At 47.2% G+C, this 20,987-nt stretch overlaps 8 protein-coding genes across 8 annotated transcripts; 3 read left to right on the top strand and 5 right to left on the bottom strand.

Moving 5' to 3' along the window:
- Positions 1–73: 73 nt before the first annotated feature.
- N7481_003689 (pseudouridine synthase PUS2) lies at positions 74–1,985 on the top strand (the record flags this gene model as incomplete). The annotated part of the gene is made up of 4 exons (XM_057262908.1): positions 74–150; positions 227–430; positions 495–1,703; positions 1,760–1,985. 4 exons carry the CDS (start codon positions 74–76, stop codon positions 1,983–1,985), a joined length of 1,716 nt encoding a protein of 571 aa, XP_057124569.1.
- Positions 1,986–2,088: 103 nt separating this feature from the next.
- On the bottom strand, positions 2,089–3,256 carry N7481_003688 (D-mandelate dehydrogenase-like dehydrogenase; the record flags this gene model as incomplete). The annotated part of the gene is made up of 2 exons (XM_057262907.1): positions 2,089–3,010; positions 3,108–3,256. 2 exons carry the CDS (start codon positions 3,254–3,256, stop codon positions 2,089–2,091), a joined length of 1,071 nt encoding a protein of 356 aa, XP_057124568.1.
- Positions 3,257–3,598: 342 nt separating this feature from the next.
- On the bottom strand, positions 3,599–4,980 carry gprI (putative cAMP receptor (Car4); the record flags this gene model as incomplete). Its single annotated transcript, XM_057262906.1, has 5 exons — positions 3,599–3,619; positions 3,686–4,247; positions 4,322–4,386; positions 4,459–4,660; positions 4,721–4,980. The coding sequence occupies 5 exons, from the start codon at positions 4,978–4,980 to the stop codon at positions 3,599–3,601; spliced, it is 1,110 nt and encodes a 369-aa protein (XP_057124567.1).
- Positions 4,981–6,686: 1,706 nt separating this feature from the next.
- Positions 6,687–8,646, bottom strand: N7481_003686 (siderochrome iron transporter 2; the record flags this gene model as incomplete). The annotated part of the gene is made up of 3 exons (XM_057262905.1): positions 6,687–7,618; positions 7,695–8,305; positions 8,390–8,646. The coding sequence occupies 3 exons, from the start codon at positions 8,644–8,646 to the stop codon at positions 6,687–6,689; spliced, it is 1,800 nt and encodes a 599-aa protein (XP_057124566.1).
- Positions 8,647–11,013: 2,367 nt separating this feature from the next.
- N7481_003685 (uncharacterized protein) lies at positions 11,014–11,496 on the bottom strand (the record flags this gene model as incomplete). The annotated part of the gene is made up of 2 exons (XM_057262904.1): positions 11,014–11,137; positions 11,195–11,496. 2 exons carry the CDS (start codon positions 11,494–11,496, stop codon positions 11,014–11,016), a joined length of 426 nt encoding a protein of 141 aa, XP_057124565.1.
- Positions 11,497–13,288: 1,792 nt separating this feature from the next.
- N7481_003684 (uncharacterized protein) lies at positions 13,289–13,879 on the bottom strand (the record flags this gene model as incomplete). Its single annotated transcript, XM_057262903.1, has 1 exon — positions 13,289–13,879. One exon carries the CDS (start codon positions 13,877–13,879, stop codon positions 13,289–13,291), a length of 591 nt encoding a protein of 196 aa, XP_057124564.1.
- Positions 13,880–17,327: 3,448 nt separating this feature from the next.
- On the top strand, positions 17,328–19,564 carry sit1 (putative siderochrome-iron transporter Sit1; the record flags this gene model as incomplete). The annotated part of the gene is made up of 9 exons (XM_057262902.1): positions 17,328–17,567; positions 17,638–17,721; positions 17,779–17,919; positions 17,971–18,075; positions 18,138–18,557; positions 18,614–18,671; positions 18,724–19,005; positions 19,057–19,116; positions 19,188–19,564. The coding sequence occupies 9 exons, from the start codon at positions 17,328–17,330 to the stop codon at positions 19,562–19,564; spliced, it is 1,767 nt and encodes a 588-aa protein (XP_057124563.1).
- A 699-nt stretch (positions 19,565–20,263) lies between these two features.
- Positions 20,264–20,917, top strand: N7481_003682 (SDR family NAD(P)-dependent oxidoreductase; the record flags this gene model as incomplete). Its single annotated transcript, XM_057262901.1, has 1 exon — positions 20,264–20,917. The coding sequence occupies one exon, from the start codon at positions 20,264–20,266 to the stop codon at positions 20,915–20,917; it is 654 nt and encodes a 217-aa protein (XP_057124562.1).
- Positions 20,918–20,987: the final 70 nt, after the last annotated feature.

The raw sequence follows: 20,987 nt of genomic DNA, 5'->3' as shown, positions 1-20,987 counted from the left end.
TTCGAGTTCCAGCTCGATCCTTTGGCTCCCAACACAAGCGCCCCGAGTTAGACGAGATCTTCAGTCGCATATCATGGCCGACAACCCAAGCGGAGGAGAACGAGCTGGTGGAAGGCGTAAGAACCGCGATATGGGAAGGAAGGAGTTCAGGTATGTCAATTGACTTAAATTCATCCAAGCTATTCTTTGCGCTGTCTGTTGAATTGCAATTGGCTAACTAAGGAAGTCGTCAAGCCATAAATAAAAGAGACCGTTCCGAGCGACAGGCCGAGAACAAGCGTCGCAAGATCGAAAATGGCGAGGAAGTCACCGCTCCAATCTATGCCACTCAATTCTCAAAGGAAGAAATCGACAATGAAGAGCGTCGGCCGAAGAAGAAGGTGGCTATCTTGATGGGATACTCGGGCACGGGCTACTTTGGCATGCAATTGTATGTTCAATGCGACCTCTCCTAGATATAAAGATATATCGGGATGCTGACATTTCTCTTCTAGGAACGAGAACCAAAGAACAATCGAGGGTGACCTGTTCGCCGCTCTTGTTTCCGCCGGTGCCATCTCCAAAGCCAACGCCGAGGACCCAAAGAAGTCGTCATTCGTTCGCTGCGCTCGAACTGATAAGGGTGTGCATGCTGCTGGAAATGTCGTCTCACTGAAGATGATCATTGAGGACCCGGATATTGTCGAGAAGATCAACGAGAAACTGGGCCCCCAAATCCGGGTTTGGGGTGTTGAGCCAACTACTAGTGGATTCAACTGCTATCAGCTAGTCGACTCCCGAGTCTACGAGTACTTGATGCCCAGCTATTGCCTTCTGCCGCCCCACCCCAGCACCTTCTTGGGCCAAAAGATCGTGGAATTGGCCGACAAGACTGGCCAGACGGATGACCTCAAGTCGCGACAGGAGGAGGTCGCGGGTTGGTGGGAGGAGGTCGATAAGACATACATCAAGCCTATCCTGGACAACGTTCCCGAGGATGTCCGCGCGATTGTGCAAAAGTCTCTCTTCTGGTATGACGCGGAGCAAGCTGCCGCACAGGAGGCCGAGACCGATGCCGAAGCTGAGGCTACGCCCGAAACAAAGGACGAATCGCCGGAAAATCCCTCTGAGCCTGCGGAGAAGAAGCCTTTCAAGATGACCCCTCAGCAACAAATGGTTACCGACACCGTCAAGGCAATCAAGGCCGCGTATATCCAGGCCAAGAAAGGTTACCGCGTCCCCTCATCCCGCGTAACTCGCCTACAAGAGTGCCTCACTCAGTACGAAGGCACTCAAAACTTCCACAACTACACCGTGCAAAAAACACACAAGGATCCCTCCGCTAAGCGACACATCAAGTCATTCAAGGTGAACCCGGAGCCGATTGTCATCAATGGCACCGAGTGGCTGAGCTTGAAGGTCCACGGTCAGAGTTTTATGATGCATCAGATTCGCAAGATGGTTGCTATGTGTGCCCTTGTTGTTCGTTCCGGTTGTACTCCAGACCGCATCAAGGAGACCTACGGCCCTGATCGCATCGCCATTCCCAAAGCGCCTGGACTGGGCTTGTTGCTCGAGCGCCCCATCTTTGATAACTACAATAGCAAAGCCAAGACCCTCGACCGTGACCCCATCGACTTTGAGAAGTATGCTGCGGTCATGAACGAGTTCAAACAGCGGGAAATTTATGACCGCATCTTCCGCGAGGAGGAGGATACCACACAGTAAGTTCTGGTGAATTCATATCGTGTCGCTGCTGTAATACTAACTTCAACTGCAGATTCGGTTCTTTCTTCAACCACATTGACCACTTCCCTCAAGAACACTTTCTGTATACCACTGCCGGTGGTATTGCGGCGGCTAAACTCGCTACAGCCCCCACTGACAGTTCGGAAAAGCCAAAGGCTGCGTCTGGTGGCAAGAAGGTCAACGATCAGGAAGATGCCCTTGCTGCTGTTGAAGGCGCAGAAGAGGACACTTCGCCTCCCCCGAAGGAGGGCAATTAATAAAGAGGAAACCCCCCTTATATACAAAACGCATTAAAATCAAAATGTATACCATAGAATGACTCGAAGTCGAGTATTATCATTCATTCATTTATTCATTCATTCATTCTTCTTGCGCTGCTCCCTCGAAGGCCTTGGTGTTAACAGGAGTGAGCGGTTGTCCAACAAATTCCCCATCCGATCCCACAACCGCGAGAATATTCTCCATAGCATTAAGCTCAAAGTTGATCCTCGTATCCAAAGCACCACCGCCAATATGCGTGGTCAGCGTAACATTCTCCATACTCGCCAATCTCCGTGAAACCTGCGGTTCATGATAATGCACATCCAAAGCAGCCGCGGAAACGTGACCACTTTCCAACGCCCTCACCAACGCATCCTCATTCACAACCTCTCCACGCGCAGTATTAACAATCCGACTCCCCGGCTTCATCAACGCAAAAGCCCGATCATCAATCAAATCCTGCATATACTTATTCAACGGCGTATGAAGCGTAACACAATCCGCAATCCGCAAAAGTTCATCCAAAGACTCATGAAAGGTCGCATCCAACTCTTCTTCCACCTGCCTATCGGCGCGAACAATATCAAAATAATGAATCTTCATCCCAAGTGCCGTGCGCGCCTTATACGCCAATTTCTTGCTAATATTCCCAAACCCGATGACGGCTAGTACATGGCCGCGTGGATTCTGCGAAATCGTCGCAATGAGCCTATGCGTTGTGGTGAACTTTTCCGGATCGGCGGTTCTTGCTGCGAGTTGGGAGCGTGTGAAGTTTCGGAATACGCTGAGGATCATGTAGAGGGCTGTATCGGAGACGGCTTCGTCGGAGGCGCCAGCACCGTTGGCATACCAGATCTTTCTTGCGCCGAGGAGGTCGGTGTCGGCCCAATTGAAGCCTGCTCCTGCTGAGGCGAAGATTCGCATGCTGGACGGTAAGAGGGGGATTAGTTCTTTGTCCCATTGGCCCATAAAGCCGCCTGTTTGGAAGTGTGGGCGGAATAGGGCTGAGAAGGGGCCGTATCTGGAAGTTTGTTGAGGTTAGTGGGATATTTAGAGTAATTCAGGCAGATGGAGAGGTAGGAGTCTTTAGTTAAGGTAGAAGAGGTGTGTGTGTTTACTTCTGCGATTTCAAGGCTTGAATAAAATCTTCTCTGTTTGTTTCTGTTGCTTGAATGACGTTGAATCGAGAGGTGAATTCGTTGTCGTAGAAATCATGGTTGTATTTGATGGCGTCTCCGATGTGGAGCACAGTAGGTTTGGTGACCATTTTGCCTGGCTACTTCAAATATTTCGTAGTATGGATTGAATTATAGCATCATGATTGGGACGGAAAGCCCTTTAAATACGCCTGTACGAACCCGCAGATTATGGCGGATTCCCCTCGCTTTATACGTGCCCGAAGACGCGCGATGATTGACCGGAGAGAAGACCGATTCTTGGATGCGAGGTCCGGCAGCCGCCCACTGGCAACTATATGAACTCAAATTCTATGATAACTTAAAGAGGCTGGCTCCATTTAAAGTAGCATGTGTTTGGTTGATCAAAAATTAAATTCAAAAGTACATTATCCCATATTTTCTATTCTATTAATTGAATTATTGGCTGGAGTTTATCTGACACCGTGCCTGGACTGACAAGTTGGAGTCAGCATTTCTTGAAGAATATGAACAGGACTCGGGGATCTGCGCTGACATACTTTATATCGTGTCCTTCGTTCAATCGCTCGTTGTTTCCAGCCCTTCATCCCCATAGTGACGAAGATGACGCCATTCCAAAATCCGCGAAGGGACCCTAGTGCACTGACAGCCAACAAAAGCGAATAGGATTCTGATCCCGGATGGATAAATGCCGAAACACGATTGATCGTTGGTGCAACCCACGTTGTGAGCAATGCCAAAAAGAACAAAGACGGCATGAGGATGTATTGTCTGAACGACATGCGTCTTTGTGTCGGAAGCTGATAGTTCGGTGGGAATGGCCTCGATGAATCCGGCCGAAATGTAGTAATAGAACGCTCAACAGACGTTTGTCTGGTAACGCCGGAGTCATAGCCTTGTGAAGACTTTGGTTTGGTTGCCTCGACTGTTGTGATGACCGAGCCATTTGGGTTTTCGAAGGGTGTGTGGGAGTGGGAGGAGGAAACGTTTGAGGTGAGTTGGATGTGATCGGAGTCTTCGGTTAATTTGAATTCGTCTCGTAGACGTGAGATCTCGACGCCGATCAGAAAGTATAATACTAAGACGATGGCGATGACGAGCCTGTGGGAGTAAAAATTAATCAATCTATGATTCTAGTCATTGTGATAGGACTCGGAGCTCTGCTCTGTACATACCATACAGGCGCATAATATAGCACGATGCGAAGCATCACCCATTTTGGGGATATGGAGCACCAGATCTGCTCGGAATTAGTTTATCAGTCTCTCATGGAGATGGCATGGGCCTTGAAGTGGGAAAATGCGGAGCTTACTTTCTCACTGCCGTATATAGGACCCTTCGCTGGTGTTCGAATAAATAAAAATACCAGGGCCGGAATGAATGTGACAATAGTGATAATCGAAAGATAGTATTTCTCAAGTTTGTGTAGTGAATGAGTATCGAAACGATGGAAGACCACGAGGTACGTGTCTAGGGCCATAGCGAACGTCCAAAGTACGTCGGCGATCGGAAACCTAGTGTATTATCATCAGCTTGCTCACTTTTCTCTTCACGCCTAATAATGAAGAACACACATTTGAAGTGCAAATCCTTGAAATTGACACAAGGACGAGTAGTCGCCTGCATATGGTCCATTGACAGAAATCATCGTCGCGACAGAGTCGAAAAGGTTATAAAAAGCATTGAAGAATATTATCCGATGAATGGGACTTCGGAGGTGCCGTGAACACATGAACGCAGCGACTATAGTAGCAGAGCCTAGGATCGACAGAACTGAAGTGACTCGCCCCGCGACACCGATCATGTCCAACTGTTCTTTGGATATCGTCGGCATCACGATCGTTACACGCGCCCCCCACAAAGGCACGCAGCAGGAATGACGGTGGGCAATTCAGTTCAATCAGGTCAAGACAATAGATATTTGACGTCGGACAGAAATAAGAGCCTCGGTCCTGGAATTGGGGCTCATTTCAAACAATGCGACCTGATGTTCTTCGATATCAGCCAAGTCCGTGCATCATCACCACTGCTTAGGGCAAATGACGTGATTCCAGAAGGCGCAACCAGTGAAAAGATCGATTTAGCCATTGCGAACCATTCATCATGCAGTCCGTGGGGCCAAATGGCCCCCATCACCTGCCTAGACCTCGTGTCTGGTCGCAGTGAGCCAGCCATGGTGGAGGAAATACCTCGCGTGAGGTGATCGACAAACTGATAGATTCAGTTTCAATCAATTTAACTTCCCAGGCTTGATGTTGACATCTCGGGCCGGGATGAGATGAGATGGGAACTTCCAGGTTTCTTCCATCGCATAATTGAGCCAAGAGAATACAATCGAGTTGTCGAATTGATGCATTTTTACTCGATGATTGTACAATCTCACAAATTAATCATCCGCCCCTGCCGCGATGCAGGGGCAAGAGCCTGTGATGCAGCGCCTCCGAAGCTTATGTGTCAGGACCAAGACTTTAGCTGAACTGACTTGTCAATATTTATGAAATGGCGATGTTCATATACTTACTTGAAAAACATGAGAGTTGGATAATGCTTTGTGGATCTCGCGAGAATGATTTCCCTGGGTGGGTCTACCTATTCTGGGTCGGGCGCAGGTGGCAGGATTTTGCTGTAGCTTCAGGGCTCAAGCTTAGAAACATCGAAGAAGCTACTCCTTTATACCACTCTAGCTGACTTTTAGCGCGTCACGATCCTAAAATCTTAGTACCTTGTGGGAAAAAGAAATGCCGATGGCGCCTGTATCCCACAGTGAAAACCGACTCGGACATTAACAGCGATGTGATGGAACAAATATTATTGTAACACGAGGCCAAGACTCCTTGAAACACGCATCATTAAACTTCAAGTGTGACATAGGAGGAGACAAATCTATGTGAGTTTGGAATTGGAAGGCTTTTTAGTATGGAGCATGTAGAGATGTGTCGTAATGCCTGTTTCTTTATGGGTCTAGTATGCGTCTAGAAATGACAAAGCGCAAGAGAGAAGACGTTAATATCCATGGATGACGATGATAGTGCCCTCAATGGCTTTCTGACCTGTGCGTGTGGGTCTTTAGCTGACTACTAACTAGTAGGAGGCTCTTGTGCCCATGAAAGTTCAACTTGAAGTGATCTGGGAATCTTGAGTATCTCTCTTTGGTTATAAACTTAGCTTCCTTTCAATTTTGTGGGATTAAAACAGACTCCGAGTCACCTAATCGAGTCACCTAATCGAGTCACCTAATCCATATTTATTTTACAGTTTGATACGCTAATCATGTCCGGCAACCTTCGCGGGTATTTGCTTGCCATTTACGTTTAATCAGATACCGCGCCATAAAAACGAAATCCAGAAGCCTGATCCAGATTCTTCAAAAAGTCTGTTTTGTGCGAGCAATTCATATGTAGGGATAAAAGACTAGCTAGGTATATTTGAGAAAATTATCTGACAGAAAAATCTTCCAAACTCCATGTATATACTATTAACCCGATTGAAACCTTGGAAATTTACATTATACCGACTCATGATTGATAGAGCTCCACAAGCTTAGAGGACGTTGCCCTTGTTCTGCTTCTTGTCCAAATTGACGTTCTTCCACATCATGATGCACGGGACTCCAAGCACCAAGATTGCAGTGGACGCAATAGCATTTTGCCTCTGGGTGTAGCCCCAAGCGTGAGCGCAGGCTTCACGAACTGGGTCTCCCACTGGGTACGCTATCTGGCTGATATAGCTCAAGCTTAGCGTCGCTGCCTGAGACTTTTTGTCGTCGGGTAGAGCCTTGGTAAGAGTCTCGACGAATGTGTTGTTATAGATTCCAGACGCAACGGCTCCACCGATAGCTCCACCGATGCTAGAAAATAGCATGATCAAGGAGAGCGTCATCGGAATGCCTTCGCGATCTCCGCCTGACATGACAGCCATGTCTTCACAAATAACCATGGTACCACCGGCAAAGGCGTAGAATATTTGACACATCACAATGTACCCAACTCCTTGATCACTACCACGGAAGTGGATCATCAATCCGGAGCCGAGCATCATAAGTGGCAAACCAAAACACAGAGCCAAATATTTGAATCTCTTTGTGTAGTAGATGAAGACTCCGACTGGAACGGACCAAAAGCAAGATCCGACGGTGTAGATATTGAAAACGTACCCCGCCATCGTGACATCGAGATTATACACGACGTAGAGGAAATTCAGGAAGTATGTGTCCCATAGGTCGAAGCTGAAGAAGAGAAGAGCAGAGAGTAAACAAGCGCCCAGAACGGAGCGGTTGCTGAGTAGCGCCCAAGGAATAAACTCGGATCGAGTACCCCACTTCTCCCAAGCAGCAAAGACGAAAAACAGGCAAAATCCGATAACCACCATGGCGATAAAGGTAGGAGTATTATAGCTGGATCTTCCGTTCGTGATAAGACTGAAAGGTAGTAGGAATAGGACGAAAGCAGCCATCAAAATGAAAGCACCGATCACTTTTACTCGAGGGTCAGCAGGGTGTACAATGAATGGAGCAGAAGTTTCAAGCTAAAGGAAAAAGGCCCAACTTACCGTCAAATTCATGGAAGTAGTGAATCACACTCTGAGACCAAGTGCGGCCACTCGGCTGAGGATGATAAAGCCCAAGCTTTTCCGCCTTCCGTTCGTAGTACTTGAATACAAGGATCAATGGAACGAACACAAAAGGTGCCACGATGGCGAAGACGCCAAACGACCAGCGCCATCCGGTCTCCTCAAACGACTTTGCAGCCAGTGGGCCAACAAATGATGTGCATATGAATGGTGTTGTCGAGAACGCAAACGCCCATGCTCGGTTTCGCAGTCCGGTAGTGTCAGCCACGAAGATCTGCAACAGCAAATAGATACAGTCGTATCCGATGAAATAGATAGTGTAACCGGCTGCGTATGTAGTGGGATCGTTGGAAGCTGCCAAGACGACCATACCGACCAGATATATGACCAGGGATATCATCATCCCCTCGGCACGACCCCAAAGGTTTAGGGTTTTAGCCAGTGGCAGTTTCAGAACAGCACCGATAATGTTGGCCATGATGTAGGCATTCGTGATTTGTGGCGCAGATTCAAGGGACGAATAGACAAAGACTGTGATATTGCTCAAGATGATCTGGTGCAATGCCAATATCATGTAACAAACCCAAACCCTATGGGATAATGAGTTAGTATTGGATCAAAACTATGCCGTTGTCACAGTTTCATAGGAAGTGATCGAGCCCATAAATTCTTACCAAGCGAGGAGACAAATAACGGTCTTCTTACTCCAAATAAGAGCAACTGCTTCAGCCTTTTGCAAACCAGGTTTCGCATCTAAGTTGATCTCATCTGGACGTTCGTTGACTTCCTTTTCATCGCGTGCCGACAGCACTGGAGCTTCAGCATCGCTTGAACTTGGCGTGTGCTCGTCCGTCTGGTCTTCGCTAGTCTTGGTAGACCATGGCCAGCGATTGTTCGCATTTCGGCTTCGAAGGATGCCGCGGTTACTCATGATAGCGCCCGGGTTTATATTTTTGGGACAATCCGTAGGCCGGACAGCACTCACAAATCCGCAGTGGATGTTGCAGTGTAGTCGATGCTAAAAACGTGAAGCAAGGGTCGGAGGGGTAGACTCGGAAAAAGAGGGAAAAAGGTCCAATAAGTTTTTCTATGCCTCCCCTCGGCCACCCCGAAACTGGAGAGGATTTACCCCTAAGATGCGCTTGGCACGGCTTAGAGACGCCTCCGACGCCCTCCCCCCCACTTATTTAAACCCACCTCATTGCTTGAGATGCGACCGATCCTTACCTAGCACGACGAGATCAGATAATTTCACCGGACACCAACTGTATGATCCGGGCATCATCTTTGGGGCCATTTCTTACTGCCAATCAGCACACCCAGTTAATCATTTCTGTGTGATGGGGCACTCCGATCTCGGATCCAGCAGCTAGATTCAAGTGGAACACCATTTGACGCAGGGTCCAGCCTCAAACGACCTCTCCGAACACCCCATTGCCTTACAACAATGTGCCTATGCTTTTGAATTTCCCGCTTCTCTCCAAACCTTCCCTCGAATTTTGTGTGTCCGATCGCCCTTGCCCACTTCGAACGCACCCGCAAATACGGCCTTCCAAAAAGGGTTATCAGATGAATATCAAACTGGGTTCAAAGGTTGATTGGACAGCGTCCCGAGACACCCATATGAAAACTGGGGGCCAGGCCCGGTATAGTCCGACCGTTGCAATCGGGAATATAGCCACCCGAGAAAAGCGCGGTTTTCGAGAATCAAGATTTATCTGATCACACTAGCCAACAGCAGTGGATTTTTAGTTAACTTGTGCTCGCGGCAGAAATTGCGCTTTGACCTGTCGGTTCTCGTCCTGGGATTATGTTGACGTTCTCACAGGCGGTAGGTACGCGAAAAGCTCTCATATTCGCGTTCAATAGTTGGATTGCGAAGCATCTGCTCTCATAGAAATGGCTAGCTCTAGACATGTTTCCTGCAACTTGAAAATGCCGACTTTGTCGGCGCTAATTACTTACATTGTGGGCCTTCTGAGTGATTTTCTCGGGCACTACGGAGTACTAGTGTCAAATTAATTCTCCCACCCTTGGCCTGCATTTTTACCCCTCGTGCCGCCTCGGCCGACTTATCCGAGCATCACGATTCGATCTAGTATTATAATTGCAAGATCATGATAGTTATAACTTGACCTGACCCCACGTTGTCAGTTCCCCGCCACGCATAACGTGGAATACCCCCTGCCCGCCACCCCCAAAACACCATAGTCAAGGCAATAAATTCCAACTCAATATCTCAACAACACTTACTTTGTAATAGGATTCTGGATAAGATAGTTTTATTTATAATATTCTTCCAGGGTTATATGCTTGGATGTTCTTAATTTAAACTTGACTGACAAAATATATATTTATGATATATTGGGCAAAAATACTCTGTAATTTTTGGTATTATACATAAATAATAACTTAAATAATCACAGAAAAAGAAAATGTTATTATGTCACTTGAGAATAACCGCTATGTCGAAATCCATTTAAATCGAATAAAGGTGTTGTTGTTGAGATATTTTTATTTCTTAACTATGGTGTTTGGGGGATGGCGGGCAGGGGGGATTCCACGTTATTGCTTAGTACTACTAGTACTCTGGCCGACCTTCACCCTTTGAAGGAGGTCTTAATGTTCGCCCTGGCCCTTCTTCTCATCCCTCCAGGTCTTTTTCTTAGAACAGAATCAGAGGGCGGCCCCTAAAACCATTGCTACTATAATGGCCAGAGTCACCAGGGGGTAAATTTGACGAAAGTTTCCCCGCTGCTCCTGATGGTGGTGGTAGCAGTGGCGGTAACAGTGTCCACCTGGGCATCAAGCGGGCGGTTGTGGACGAGAGAAATATTTCGAGGCCCTGGAGAATATACTACTAGGTACACGTCATGCCTCAACCTTCCTCAGTGACCGTCAATACTGTGGATTTAGAAAAAAGAAGGTGCTCCACTGCCAGCGTGTAAGCTCTTTCTCCGATAACTATATGAATTATAGAAACTACTCCTAGTAGTACGTAAAGGGCAAACTTGAATACTATTTGCATCAACCCAAGTTTAGTAGTCTCATGGTTTCACGTGGATACTAGTACAGGCTATGTTTGGAAGTACTATAGCTTCGTCCACTGGAATTTTGAATGAATTCTCATTGTTACCTCCAAGTCATTATAACACCCTTGGCCCTTCATTGGATCAGGGTCTCAAAGTACCATACTGGCAAAATAGTGGCTCGAAAGCTTCGCCGCACAAGCCATTCATTCGAGCTACTCAGAACAAACTATAATACTATGCTATAAAAACACAAATCCGCCACACGTCTAGCAGTCAAAGTTGACGCGGCACTCAGAGGTCGCATCAATTCCGAGGCCGTAGAAGTCAGTGCCACTCTCGGGTTCATCGCCATCAATATGGGTCTGTGTACCGTAGGCACCGTGGCATTCACTAGACGGAAATAAAATTAGCATGCATTTTAGAATATTGGGGGAAATGTTTTCGTACTCAAAACCGGAGTCACCGCATGTGGCACCCCAAGAGAAGACTTCGGATAGATTGCTGGTTGGGACATGAAGGAGGTCAGAGCAGACACCGCTGCAGGTATCGCACAGATCATAGCTGCCAATCAGCTCATCCTTCGAATTGTAAAGATCCAGTCCCTGACTACCGGCATAGGTGGTTCCGCCCAGGCCCCAGCCTTCAGAATTGGTGTCGAGATGTCCAACAGCGTAGCAGGAGTCTGCCTTGGCTGAGTGGATGCCGGAGGCAGCCAAAAGGAGGCTGGAAAGTGCACTGTACATGTACATGATGAATATTTGTTCGTTCAAGTTTGAGGAATTTAAGGGTTGAAAATGTGATGCTGAGATAGTAGTGATTTCAAGGTTGATGATACCCAGAGGTTTCCGGGGAATATTGGTCATTTATATAGCTTTTGCCTGCTAGGTGTGGCATTACCGGGAGGTCATTGTTTAAGACTCCCGGGGCTGCTCCGCAGTACAATCGACGTCAGATTCCTTGATCAAGAACCAACTTGAAACGGCCAGAAAAGAATTGATATTCATTGCCCGAGTTGATACAACATCGCAAAGGGTCTGAGCGAAAGTCTATGGATATTCAAGTGTCGATCATCTCGTCTCGTTCCTTCGATGAAACTAAATCAAACTTGACAGCAACACAATCCATATAGATTATCGCAAATTTTCATCAAGCGACATGTGTGTTTTCGAACCATCACTATAACACAAACAACTTATCTAATCTACCCTTTATACAGACTATGAAACAGACATAACTAGAGGTTGCATTCTGCATTCCTAATTCGGGGTGTCCTTAGATCTTACTGGGGCCATTTTGATTTGCATCTGTGGCTTACTCCAGTCGGTTGAATGCAAGTGCCAAGATGCAGGGGCTTCTTCAGGGCGTAGCATTGTATACTCATTTGGGGTTATTTTACGCGCTGTCTCCACTGCGGATTTTGTGAAAAGTATAGTTACTGCCAAAATTCTATACCAAATGTAGAGCGCAGGTCATTATGAAGATGTCTTACAATATGAGCCCGCTGTGGATTGTATCTCACAGGTTCTAGCAAATAAAATATACAGATGGGGCATTGTCTAACGGCAGATTATTCGCGTGGAGACAAAGAAGTTGCGCAACAACACGTATCTTCATTGGGACATGTTCAAGAACAAATTTCGACGACTTACAAGGCGCCGTCAAGACCTTCCGAATGTTACTTCATGCCCCTGGGCTTACTTGAAAATAAAACTTGGGTTTGCCACCAGCGGACTTACGGCCCGTGGGGGCTAACTTCGGCATGCTCGCCGATCTCACCTATATTGGCTTTGCAGAGATGCCTTGTAGCCCTCTCGTAAGATTCATGACGTATTGCGGGGATGATTTTGTCAGAGAAACTCTGAACTGACTTCAAGGCTGACATCAGACGTAACGTCCCTCAATTGGGAGTCGAATAGAAATACAGGCCGGGCGTGTCGATGAAGATCCCTTGGGGGCCAATCACAGCTGACGTGCATGCAGTTGAGAGCCGTCATGATAGTTATCAAAAGAAGCCTCCAGCCTCAGGTTCACTCGGCTCGTGTGAGGATATTAATGCTTCCTAAATAGTCTTCATGGAGCGCTCCAATTTCGCCCGCGCATATGACATTTTTTGTTTTTTCAGCTGTCGCACCCGGATAGCCCTGTCGATTTTGCGCCTCGATTTTATCTCTTTCTGTGTGAACCAGGGTCAACTTCCCAGTATTGCAGGTTGGCTTTCGGAGTTCAAATGTATTTTTGTTGAGTTCTTCCACCGTTTGATCTCCGCCGAAGCGTTTCCCAGGGTTGTAGAGATGCCAGTCAACCCCCGTTTTTAAGAATAATCTTTCGAGTTTATCAGGTTTTTGATTGGGCATTCGCGAACGATAGTAATCGAATGAGTGCTTGCGAGATTTGAAAAAGGTAGATCCGATCTCTCGGGCAGATTGATAATTGAGCACAGGGGTCAATGGTGGGTCTTCACCTCTAACACTACCAACACGAACATGAAGGCATAGTTCACGGAGACAATCAAAGCCCTTCGCGACAGATATCAAGAGTTCGTCATCCTATTATGGCCGTTAGTTCTTCATTTCGAACAGCCGAGATGGTGAAACACACCCATGCGCCAGACTGGCGTTCAAAATCAATCTCAAGCACCTCAAGATTTGGGCAGTTGTCATCCAAGTAGTCGATATCCGAAGCGTTCCACGAGGGGATAACTTCTTCGGAGTCCCATTCTTCTCCAAGATGAACGGCGAGGCGGACGAGGTTTCTGTGGTTAGCCATTGCTTCGACAGGACAAACGAAATTTGTTATTTCAAGCGTATCGAGGCTATCAAATGCATAGAGAAACCCCTCAAGATGTTCCTGTGCAGCAGCTTCATCCTCTCCAGTCCATACAGTTATCTTGAACCTTTTTAAAGAGGCAGTGTGCCCCTTGAGCTTCTGCAACAATCTGTCCGTGAGTTCTGGTTGTGGGCCGACCTCGAGAGAAGAGAGCGAGGTCCAAGGGAACCGGTCGCGCCAGTGAGGCCATTCATTTGGACGAATAAAATAGCCATTAAGTGAGAGGCTTTCGAGCCGAGGGAATATTTCTTCCCCTGTCATCTCAAACGTCGCGAGCGCGTCGGGGTTTGCGAAAGGTCCGAACATGGTCAAGGAGCAAGACTTCAGGTTCGGACAAGAAAAGAAAAGCTTCTGGAAATTCAACATCATGCTCGGGAGGTTATCATCATCTGTTGGTACCCGCTGTCTTTCTCTGAGGAGACTGGCTTTTATGGTGGACACAAAATGTAAAGAGCGAGAAGGCGTCTTCTCCCACCCTTGAAACGCTAGTATACGCAGCTCTGGCTTGTTAGGATGGTCCTCAAAGCTGTCTATAAAGCGATCAGTAAGGGGAAGGGGGTGCATCACTCTATGCTTGATGTTAGCCGTTTCGAGGCTATCCGTCCAGGTACCCGAAGCAAAACATACCGCACAAGACGAAGATTAGGCAAGTGCTCCACGAGTTGGGCGAGATAGTCTCGATCTTCGAAATCATCGCGCTGTCCCATATGGTAGCTAGCGGCAGTCTGCGGTACAGTTAACTCTTGCACGTATGCCCTGAGCTGCGTGTGTGAATCGGTCAATAGTCGACAGAGCAAGCCGCCAGGGTTTCTCGTCAAATCATCCAACCGACGTGGTAGAACGACTGAGCGATAGAGCAGCGGGGTGGCAAGAGTACCAAATGCCCTGGAGACTAAGCAGAGCCGAGATAGAAACCATGGGTCTTCATCGCGCAGCTAGATCCAAGTCAGCGACCAGCTTGTGATACATAGAGGCAAAAATCAGACAAAAACGCCTTACATGGTCAAATACCATAAGCCATTCATCACCGGTCAACTTCAAGATCGCATTTTCATTCGGCTCTCTCCGTTGTCTTTTTGAGGGCGGGGAATTTGCGATCGTCGCGTCGCTACGCGTAGGGCGCAGGTGCGAAGTAGTAGCTGAAGTAGCCATCGCCCTGCCAGCAGAACCAACTGAACAAGAAAGGATGTCAAGCCGATATTTCTAGAGTCCGAACGCTATGCGAGGTGGGGGTGTGACCAGGTGAAGTTGATCGGAGTTTGGTGGATCTTAGTGAAAGTTGTGACCTTGGCCCGTTTTAACCTTATTATTTGACTCCGCGTGTTTTCCCGGCGGGGGCTGGGATTGAACTATATCTACCCTATAATTTACATCTAATGAAAGATGGCTAACTTTTGACATTCTACTTGTTCTTAGTCGAGACCAAGGGATTAAGGGAATAATCAGGATAAATCAAATTCAGATCTATTGCGTCTGGAATCATAGCGAGTGACAGATAAAAATAACAGGCTTGCCCTGTTATTCTAGAGTGTGAAAATTCATATATCGCCGTAGAAAAGAGCGGCTTTCCTGTCTAGCGCATCTAGTGACGGACTCCAGGCATGCCACAAGGAGCTTGACAGCAGTCAAGATCGCCCTCGAACCGATGCAGCTCCCTAAATTCTTCCTGGCATTTGCCATTTGGTGCGGCTGATAGTGATCAACCAACTTCGTCTCATGGGAAGCCTGGCGGAGCACTGATCCCAAACATATCGCATATTATCGCGCGGGCGATCCCTTGAACATCATGCTCCCGGTCCATGAAGCCAGCCGTGTCGTTGCGCACTAATTCAATGAATTCGGGCTCGCCAGACTGTTTTTGACGAACACTCACCAGCATCGGGTCACGATTCTAGCGGCTTATTTAAGATTTCAGGAAAGGAGGGCCCGTACGCGACCGTTGCGACCGCAGTGCTCGTCGTATGATTCGCTAGTGGGTCATTGCCTCGTACATTCGGTATGGAAGTGGTCAAGAGGATTAGAGATTGGGAAGGCGACAACGAGACATGTCACGTCAGAAGGGGCTTTTTATCTTAGACTGGGATCGGTGGGTTACTGCTCCAAGTGTTAGTTGGTTAGTGGCATGGTCAGATTGTTGTTGATCGACTTGGTTGGCATTCGCCGGGACATTCCCGGTACAGACAACAGGAAATTTGAACAAGTTTCTCATCTGCATAGCTCAGTGAGCATGTCTCATGAGTAGAAAGCAGGTAGCAACCCTGAACCCAATTTTTGTTCAGTTAAGGACTTTGAACCTTGGACGTAGCGATGGAAACAGGAGAACTCAGCTGAGAAACACGATCCCCACATGAGAAAAGGCGGTCAGTAGCACGCGTTTATCCTAAATTTGGAGGTGTTCTGGGGGAATAAGTAGTTCATCCAATAGGTTGCCGAATGATTAAATATGAGTAGCCCTGGAATGCTAAACAGATAGCCGCGGTCTTCAAACCTAGGGGTATTTTATCATTGAGAATTATATACACAAAGCTGCCCATACTGGCATACTATTCTCCAATCAGTCTCACAATAATCCCGATGAGAGAACTTGCCGCAACTCCGGACGCGGGCTTTGATAGCGGCTGCACTTTCAACGAGCTACTGCTGTTGTCACTACTGCTGTAAACCTTAGAAAACTTGTTGCCGAGAAAATTCGACCATCATGCATACATAATGATGTATCCGTTGAGTTGCCATTGACGTTGCAAAATTTGTAACATTCTCCCTTGTAAAATATTATGTTGCTTGTCACTCCGCAAAACTTTTGCACGTCGTCGGAATTTCCGTTGTTGGCTCGCCATGCGAAAGTCTTATTCCCGGTCCAAAGATTATGGGGAGGACTGTGTACGCTCCAGGATTCAGGTTGGAGATTCAGTCAGGGTCACGGCCCAGCGGTGCCCATGGGAACTCTATCCAAAAAAAAAATCGACGAACCTTGGCGGACATGGCGTTCGATGCCGGCCATTCAGCACTCAAGCCACGCCAAAACTAATTACTAGTACTTCTATATACAAAGTTAGTAGCCTTCCGGATTTTGGGTTTGTGGATATTTATGCTTACAATCAGCATGCATCAGCGATGCCATGTGTTTTATTTGTGGCTGATGGATCTCCCATGGACTCGGGGTTTGGCCGCCTGCCGATTCCAGAGGTCTGGGCCTGTCAACATCTGGGTAGATAATTGATGATTCTAGGACGTGCGAGAATAATCAAAATTTTTTATACTCCTAACTACCATAGACTCTGGAACGGCTTGCCGGTATCCTGCCATTGGCAGAAGGCAAACACGAGACAAGAAGCATATTTTGAAGACCGTGACTTCTCAGCACGTCGTACGACCTGACGAAGTAGGTGCCATCAGCCGTGACAAGCCGGGGGTTTCACCCCAGCGAGATACGAGGTGGGGAACTAACAATCTCTTTCAATGGCTACAATTTCGAGAAAGAGTCCTAGCATCCTCGGCAATAGGTCTGGGCACGAGCTAACCAGGGACCTGAACGTATCCAGACGCCACACCCTGATCTGATAAGATGAATTTGTGGACCTGACTGGGTGGCGCGACCAATCTTCATATTTTCCCTCGGCGACCGCAGCCTTGGCCTTGGCTTGAAAGTTTTTTTTTTCCCCCCTCTCAGGCCCCTAAATACGCGACAGCGCCCGGGTCAAAGGTTTGCAATTTTCCCAAAAAATTCCTCTTGTCTGGCTTTCAGCTTCCCACCATGGCCGACTATAGGGGCGCGAGTGATGACCATCTCGAAGAAAGTCCGGAGAAGCAGATCAACTCCTCCACAGAATCAACTCGAGATGTTCATCTGCTGGGAGAAGGTAGCCCCGGTGTTCGCCGCATCGAAATTATCGCATCAGAATTTCGCTTCATCGATCGGATTTTTCTGTTCTGCGGTATTTTTCTCGTTGCATACGTCTATGGCCTAGATGGTACTGTCCGGTATACCTATCAAGTAGGTTCCCCAAAATCCAATCCGTTGTCCTCAATATTCCAGAAGTTAACAGTAGGAACCTTTAATATAGCCTTATGCCACCGCAAGTTATGGCCTTCACAGTTTACTCGCAACTATCAACGTTCTTCGAGCTGTTATTGCCGCCGCCGCTCAGGTAATGTTTTTAACACTTCTCGCAAGAATTTTCGGCTAATTTTCCAACCCAACTCAGCCTACTGCTGCCAAGATTGCCGATGTTTTCGGCAGAGTTGAACTTATCTTGATCTCGATTGTCTTCTATACGGTCGGCACAATTATTGAAACGTTTGCTACGAGTGTGGAGGCCTTTTCTGCGGGGGCTGTCATCTACCAGGTACCTACAAATGATCCAATGAGAAATTGACAAGATTTGACGTTTTAACAGGTCGGATACACATGCATCATGTTTATTCTTGAAGTCCTGGTTGGAGATGTGACTTCTAGCCGCTCTCGCCTCTTATTCTCATTCATCCCAGCGCTTCCTTTTATTGTGAGCATAACCACGCCTTGGGCCATCTAACTGCAATATATTAATCTGAGTCGAATCAATAGATCAACACCTGGATCAGCGGTAATTTGACTGATGCAGTTCTCAAAGTGACAACCTGGAAATGGGGAATCGGCATGTTCGCGATTATTTACCCGGTTTGTTCGCTACCTTTGATCGCCGTGCTTTTCATTGTTCGCCGCCGCGCGAAACGAACTGGGAAATTGGAATCATATAAAAGTTCCCTCGAGCTACTTGGTGGTCAGAAACTGGCTCTAGAGCTATTCTGGCACCTCGACGTGATTGGGCTTATCCTTATGATTGCTATGCTTGCCTGCATTCTCGTTCCCTTCACCCTTGCAGGAGGAGTTACTGCGCAATGGAAGACGGCAAAAGTTATAGCACCACTTGTCGTTGGAGTTCTGCTGGTTCCAGTCTGGGTCTATTGGGAGAAAACATGCCCGCACCCTATGCTGCCATTCAAAGTAAGGACCGCAACATTCAATGTTTAAATAATACATTAAAGCTAATTCATTCTCAGAAACTGAAAGACCGCGCTATTTGGGGCCCTATTGGTATTGCGGTTATGTTAAACACCGGTGAGTGACTACCCATCGAGACAAGCGGGCACATATCTAATTAAACCTTCAGCGTGGTATCTCCAAGGAGATTTCCTTTACACCGTTCTTTACGTCAGCTTTGATGAATCGGTACTTAGTGCGACCAGAATTACATCTCTTTACAGCTTCACTTCTGTTATTGCCGGCGTGATTCTCGGATTTATCGTCATGAAGCTTCGTCAGCTCAAGCCTTTCATTGTATCTGGAACTGTGCTATTCATGGTTGCATTTGGCATCCTCATTTACTTCCGCGGTGGCTCCAGTGGCTCTAGTCATTCAGGAGTTATCGGAGGACAGGTGCTTTTAGGTCTTGGTAGGTTAAGTGCTATCTGAGATGTGGGGATTTGACTGATTTGTACCATAGCCGGTGGACTATTCTCTTACCCAGCCCAGGCAAGCATTCAAGTTGCTTCCAAGCACGAACGTGAGTTTTTTCGTCTCAATTCCTAACTATTGCATGCCACGAATTTCCATTGATGATTAACGGATCATTAGATCTTGCTGTTGTGACTGGAATCTACCTTGCTTCCTATAACATTGGGAGTGCGATTGGGAATACAATTTCAGGCGCGATCTGGAATCAGGTACTGCCAACAGAGTTGATTCGACAACTTGGGAACGAGACTCTTGCAGCCGAAGTTTATGGAGCACCATTTCCATTTGCAGACGCGAATCCGGTTGGTACACCGGATCGGGATGCCGTGATTGTGGCATACCAAAAGACCCAGCGTCTGCTCTGCATAACGGGTATTTGTCTAACCGTACCGTTGATTGCATTCGCTCTCTGTATTCGGAATCCAAAATTGACTAAAGAGCAAAGCCTGGTTAAGGATGACGATCAGTCAAGCCAAGACTCCACATCACTGCGCTAAAATTTAGCCTATGGGCGCGCCTGTGGAATGGTTATTTTGAGGAGTCGCAAATCTAAGAAACTGACAATTTTTACCTAGGTATATTTCAGTCAAAATCATGCAGATACTTTTGCCTCTTATAGAATTGAAACCATAGAAAATTATCTCTATTTTTCTCACTTGATTCACAGTGCCCATCTTCCGAAAAAATCATCCAACGGGTCGCGGGAGATGATCTCTATTTTGACCGAATCCTGGAGCTCATTTAGTGTACACCCCATGCTGCTACGATAGCCAATCACTATAGAACACGGCTTGACAGCCGCTGCAAGGCTGGGGCACAGCTGCAGCCAAAAATGGCCCATCCTTTGCTGATCCACAACAGTTCTCGCCAGTTTCATTGATTGGCCTCCACAGAGCAGTGGGGGTTGAAGGCCTAGGTCTGAAAAAGCAAAGGTTTCAGAAACACGTACTCCCTCTGGTTGCCACGCATACCTTAGCCATGTCTACAAATCCTCCAGGAAGAAACGTCTTCGTAGTCGGCATTAGTATTGTTGATCCCAGAATTATCAATGCCGATCCCTCGTCCAGGACACTGTGAGGCAAAAGTATCTGTCATCCTGCAGGAAATGAATCAGACACCGCTTAATTATTTTCACCCCGCGCTGTGTGCGAAATTTCTCATTTCCTCTTTCCCCGTTATAATCGATACAAATTGCCATGGAAAGTTCACAGGCATCCATTTTTCCACTCTTAGAGGGTAAAGTAGCCATTGTTACTGGCGGTGCCCAGGGCATGGGCAAGGAAACCGCCTCGGTATTTCTTCGGGCGGGGGCCAAAGTGGTCATTGCAGATGTCAAAGAAGATCAAGGTCTGAAAGTTGCTGAAGAGCTTTCCTCTCTTGGAGATGTTCGTTTTGTGGCAACAGATATCTCGAATTCCAGTGATGTTCAAAACCTCATTGAGCAGACGGTTAAAGAATTTGGAAAGCTAGATGTGGCCATCAACAACGCGGCGATGTCACCGGATAAGACATCACTCACTGAGTTTGATGAGACCTATTGGCGTCAGCTTTTGGATGTTAACTTGACTGGCACTGCTCTTTGCTGCAAGTATCAAATGCAGCAGTTTCAGAAGCAGAACACGAAAGGGTCTATCGTGAATATTGCTTCTATCAATGCTTTTATGCCCCAACCAAACATGCCTGCCTACACGTCCGCAAAGCATGCTCTTATTGGTTTGACCAAGCATGCTGCAACAGAAGGTGGCCCGAGTGGCATCCGAGTTAACGCTATTGCGCCAGGAGCAATTTTTGTATGCTATACCTTACGAATCCCCCACCTAAGAAAAAAATTGGAAGATATACTAACCTAAGCAGAGTGAAATGTCGGCCAAAGCCTTGGAAATCATGGGTACTACTCACGAAGAATTTGCGCCTAAAGTG

This window comes from Penicillium waksmanii (assembly GCF_028829765.1).
Source record: "Penicillium waksmanii strain IBT 27052 chromosome Unknown utg000004l:1.0-5674109.0:1.0-5678898.0, whole genome shotgun sequence".
Lineage (NCBI taxonomy): Eukaryota > Fungi > Ascomycota > Eurotiomycetes > Eurotiales > Aspergillaceae > Penicillium > Penicillium waksmanii.
This window is presented reverse-complemented; position numbering and strand designations above follow the sequence as displayed.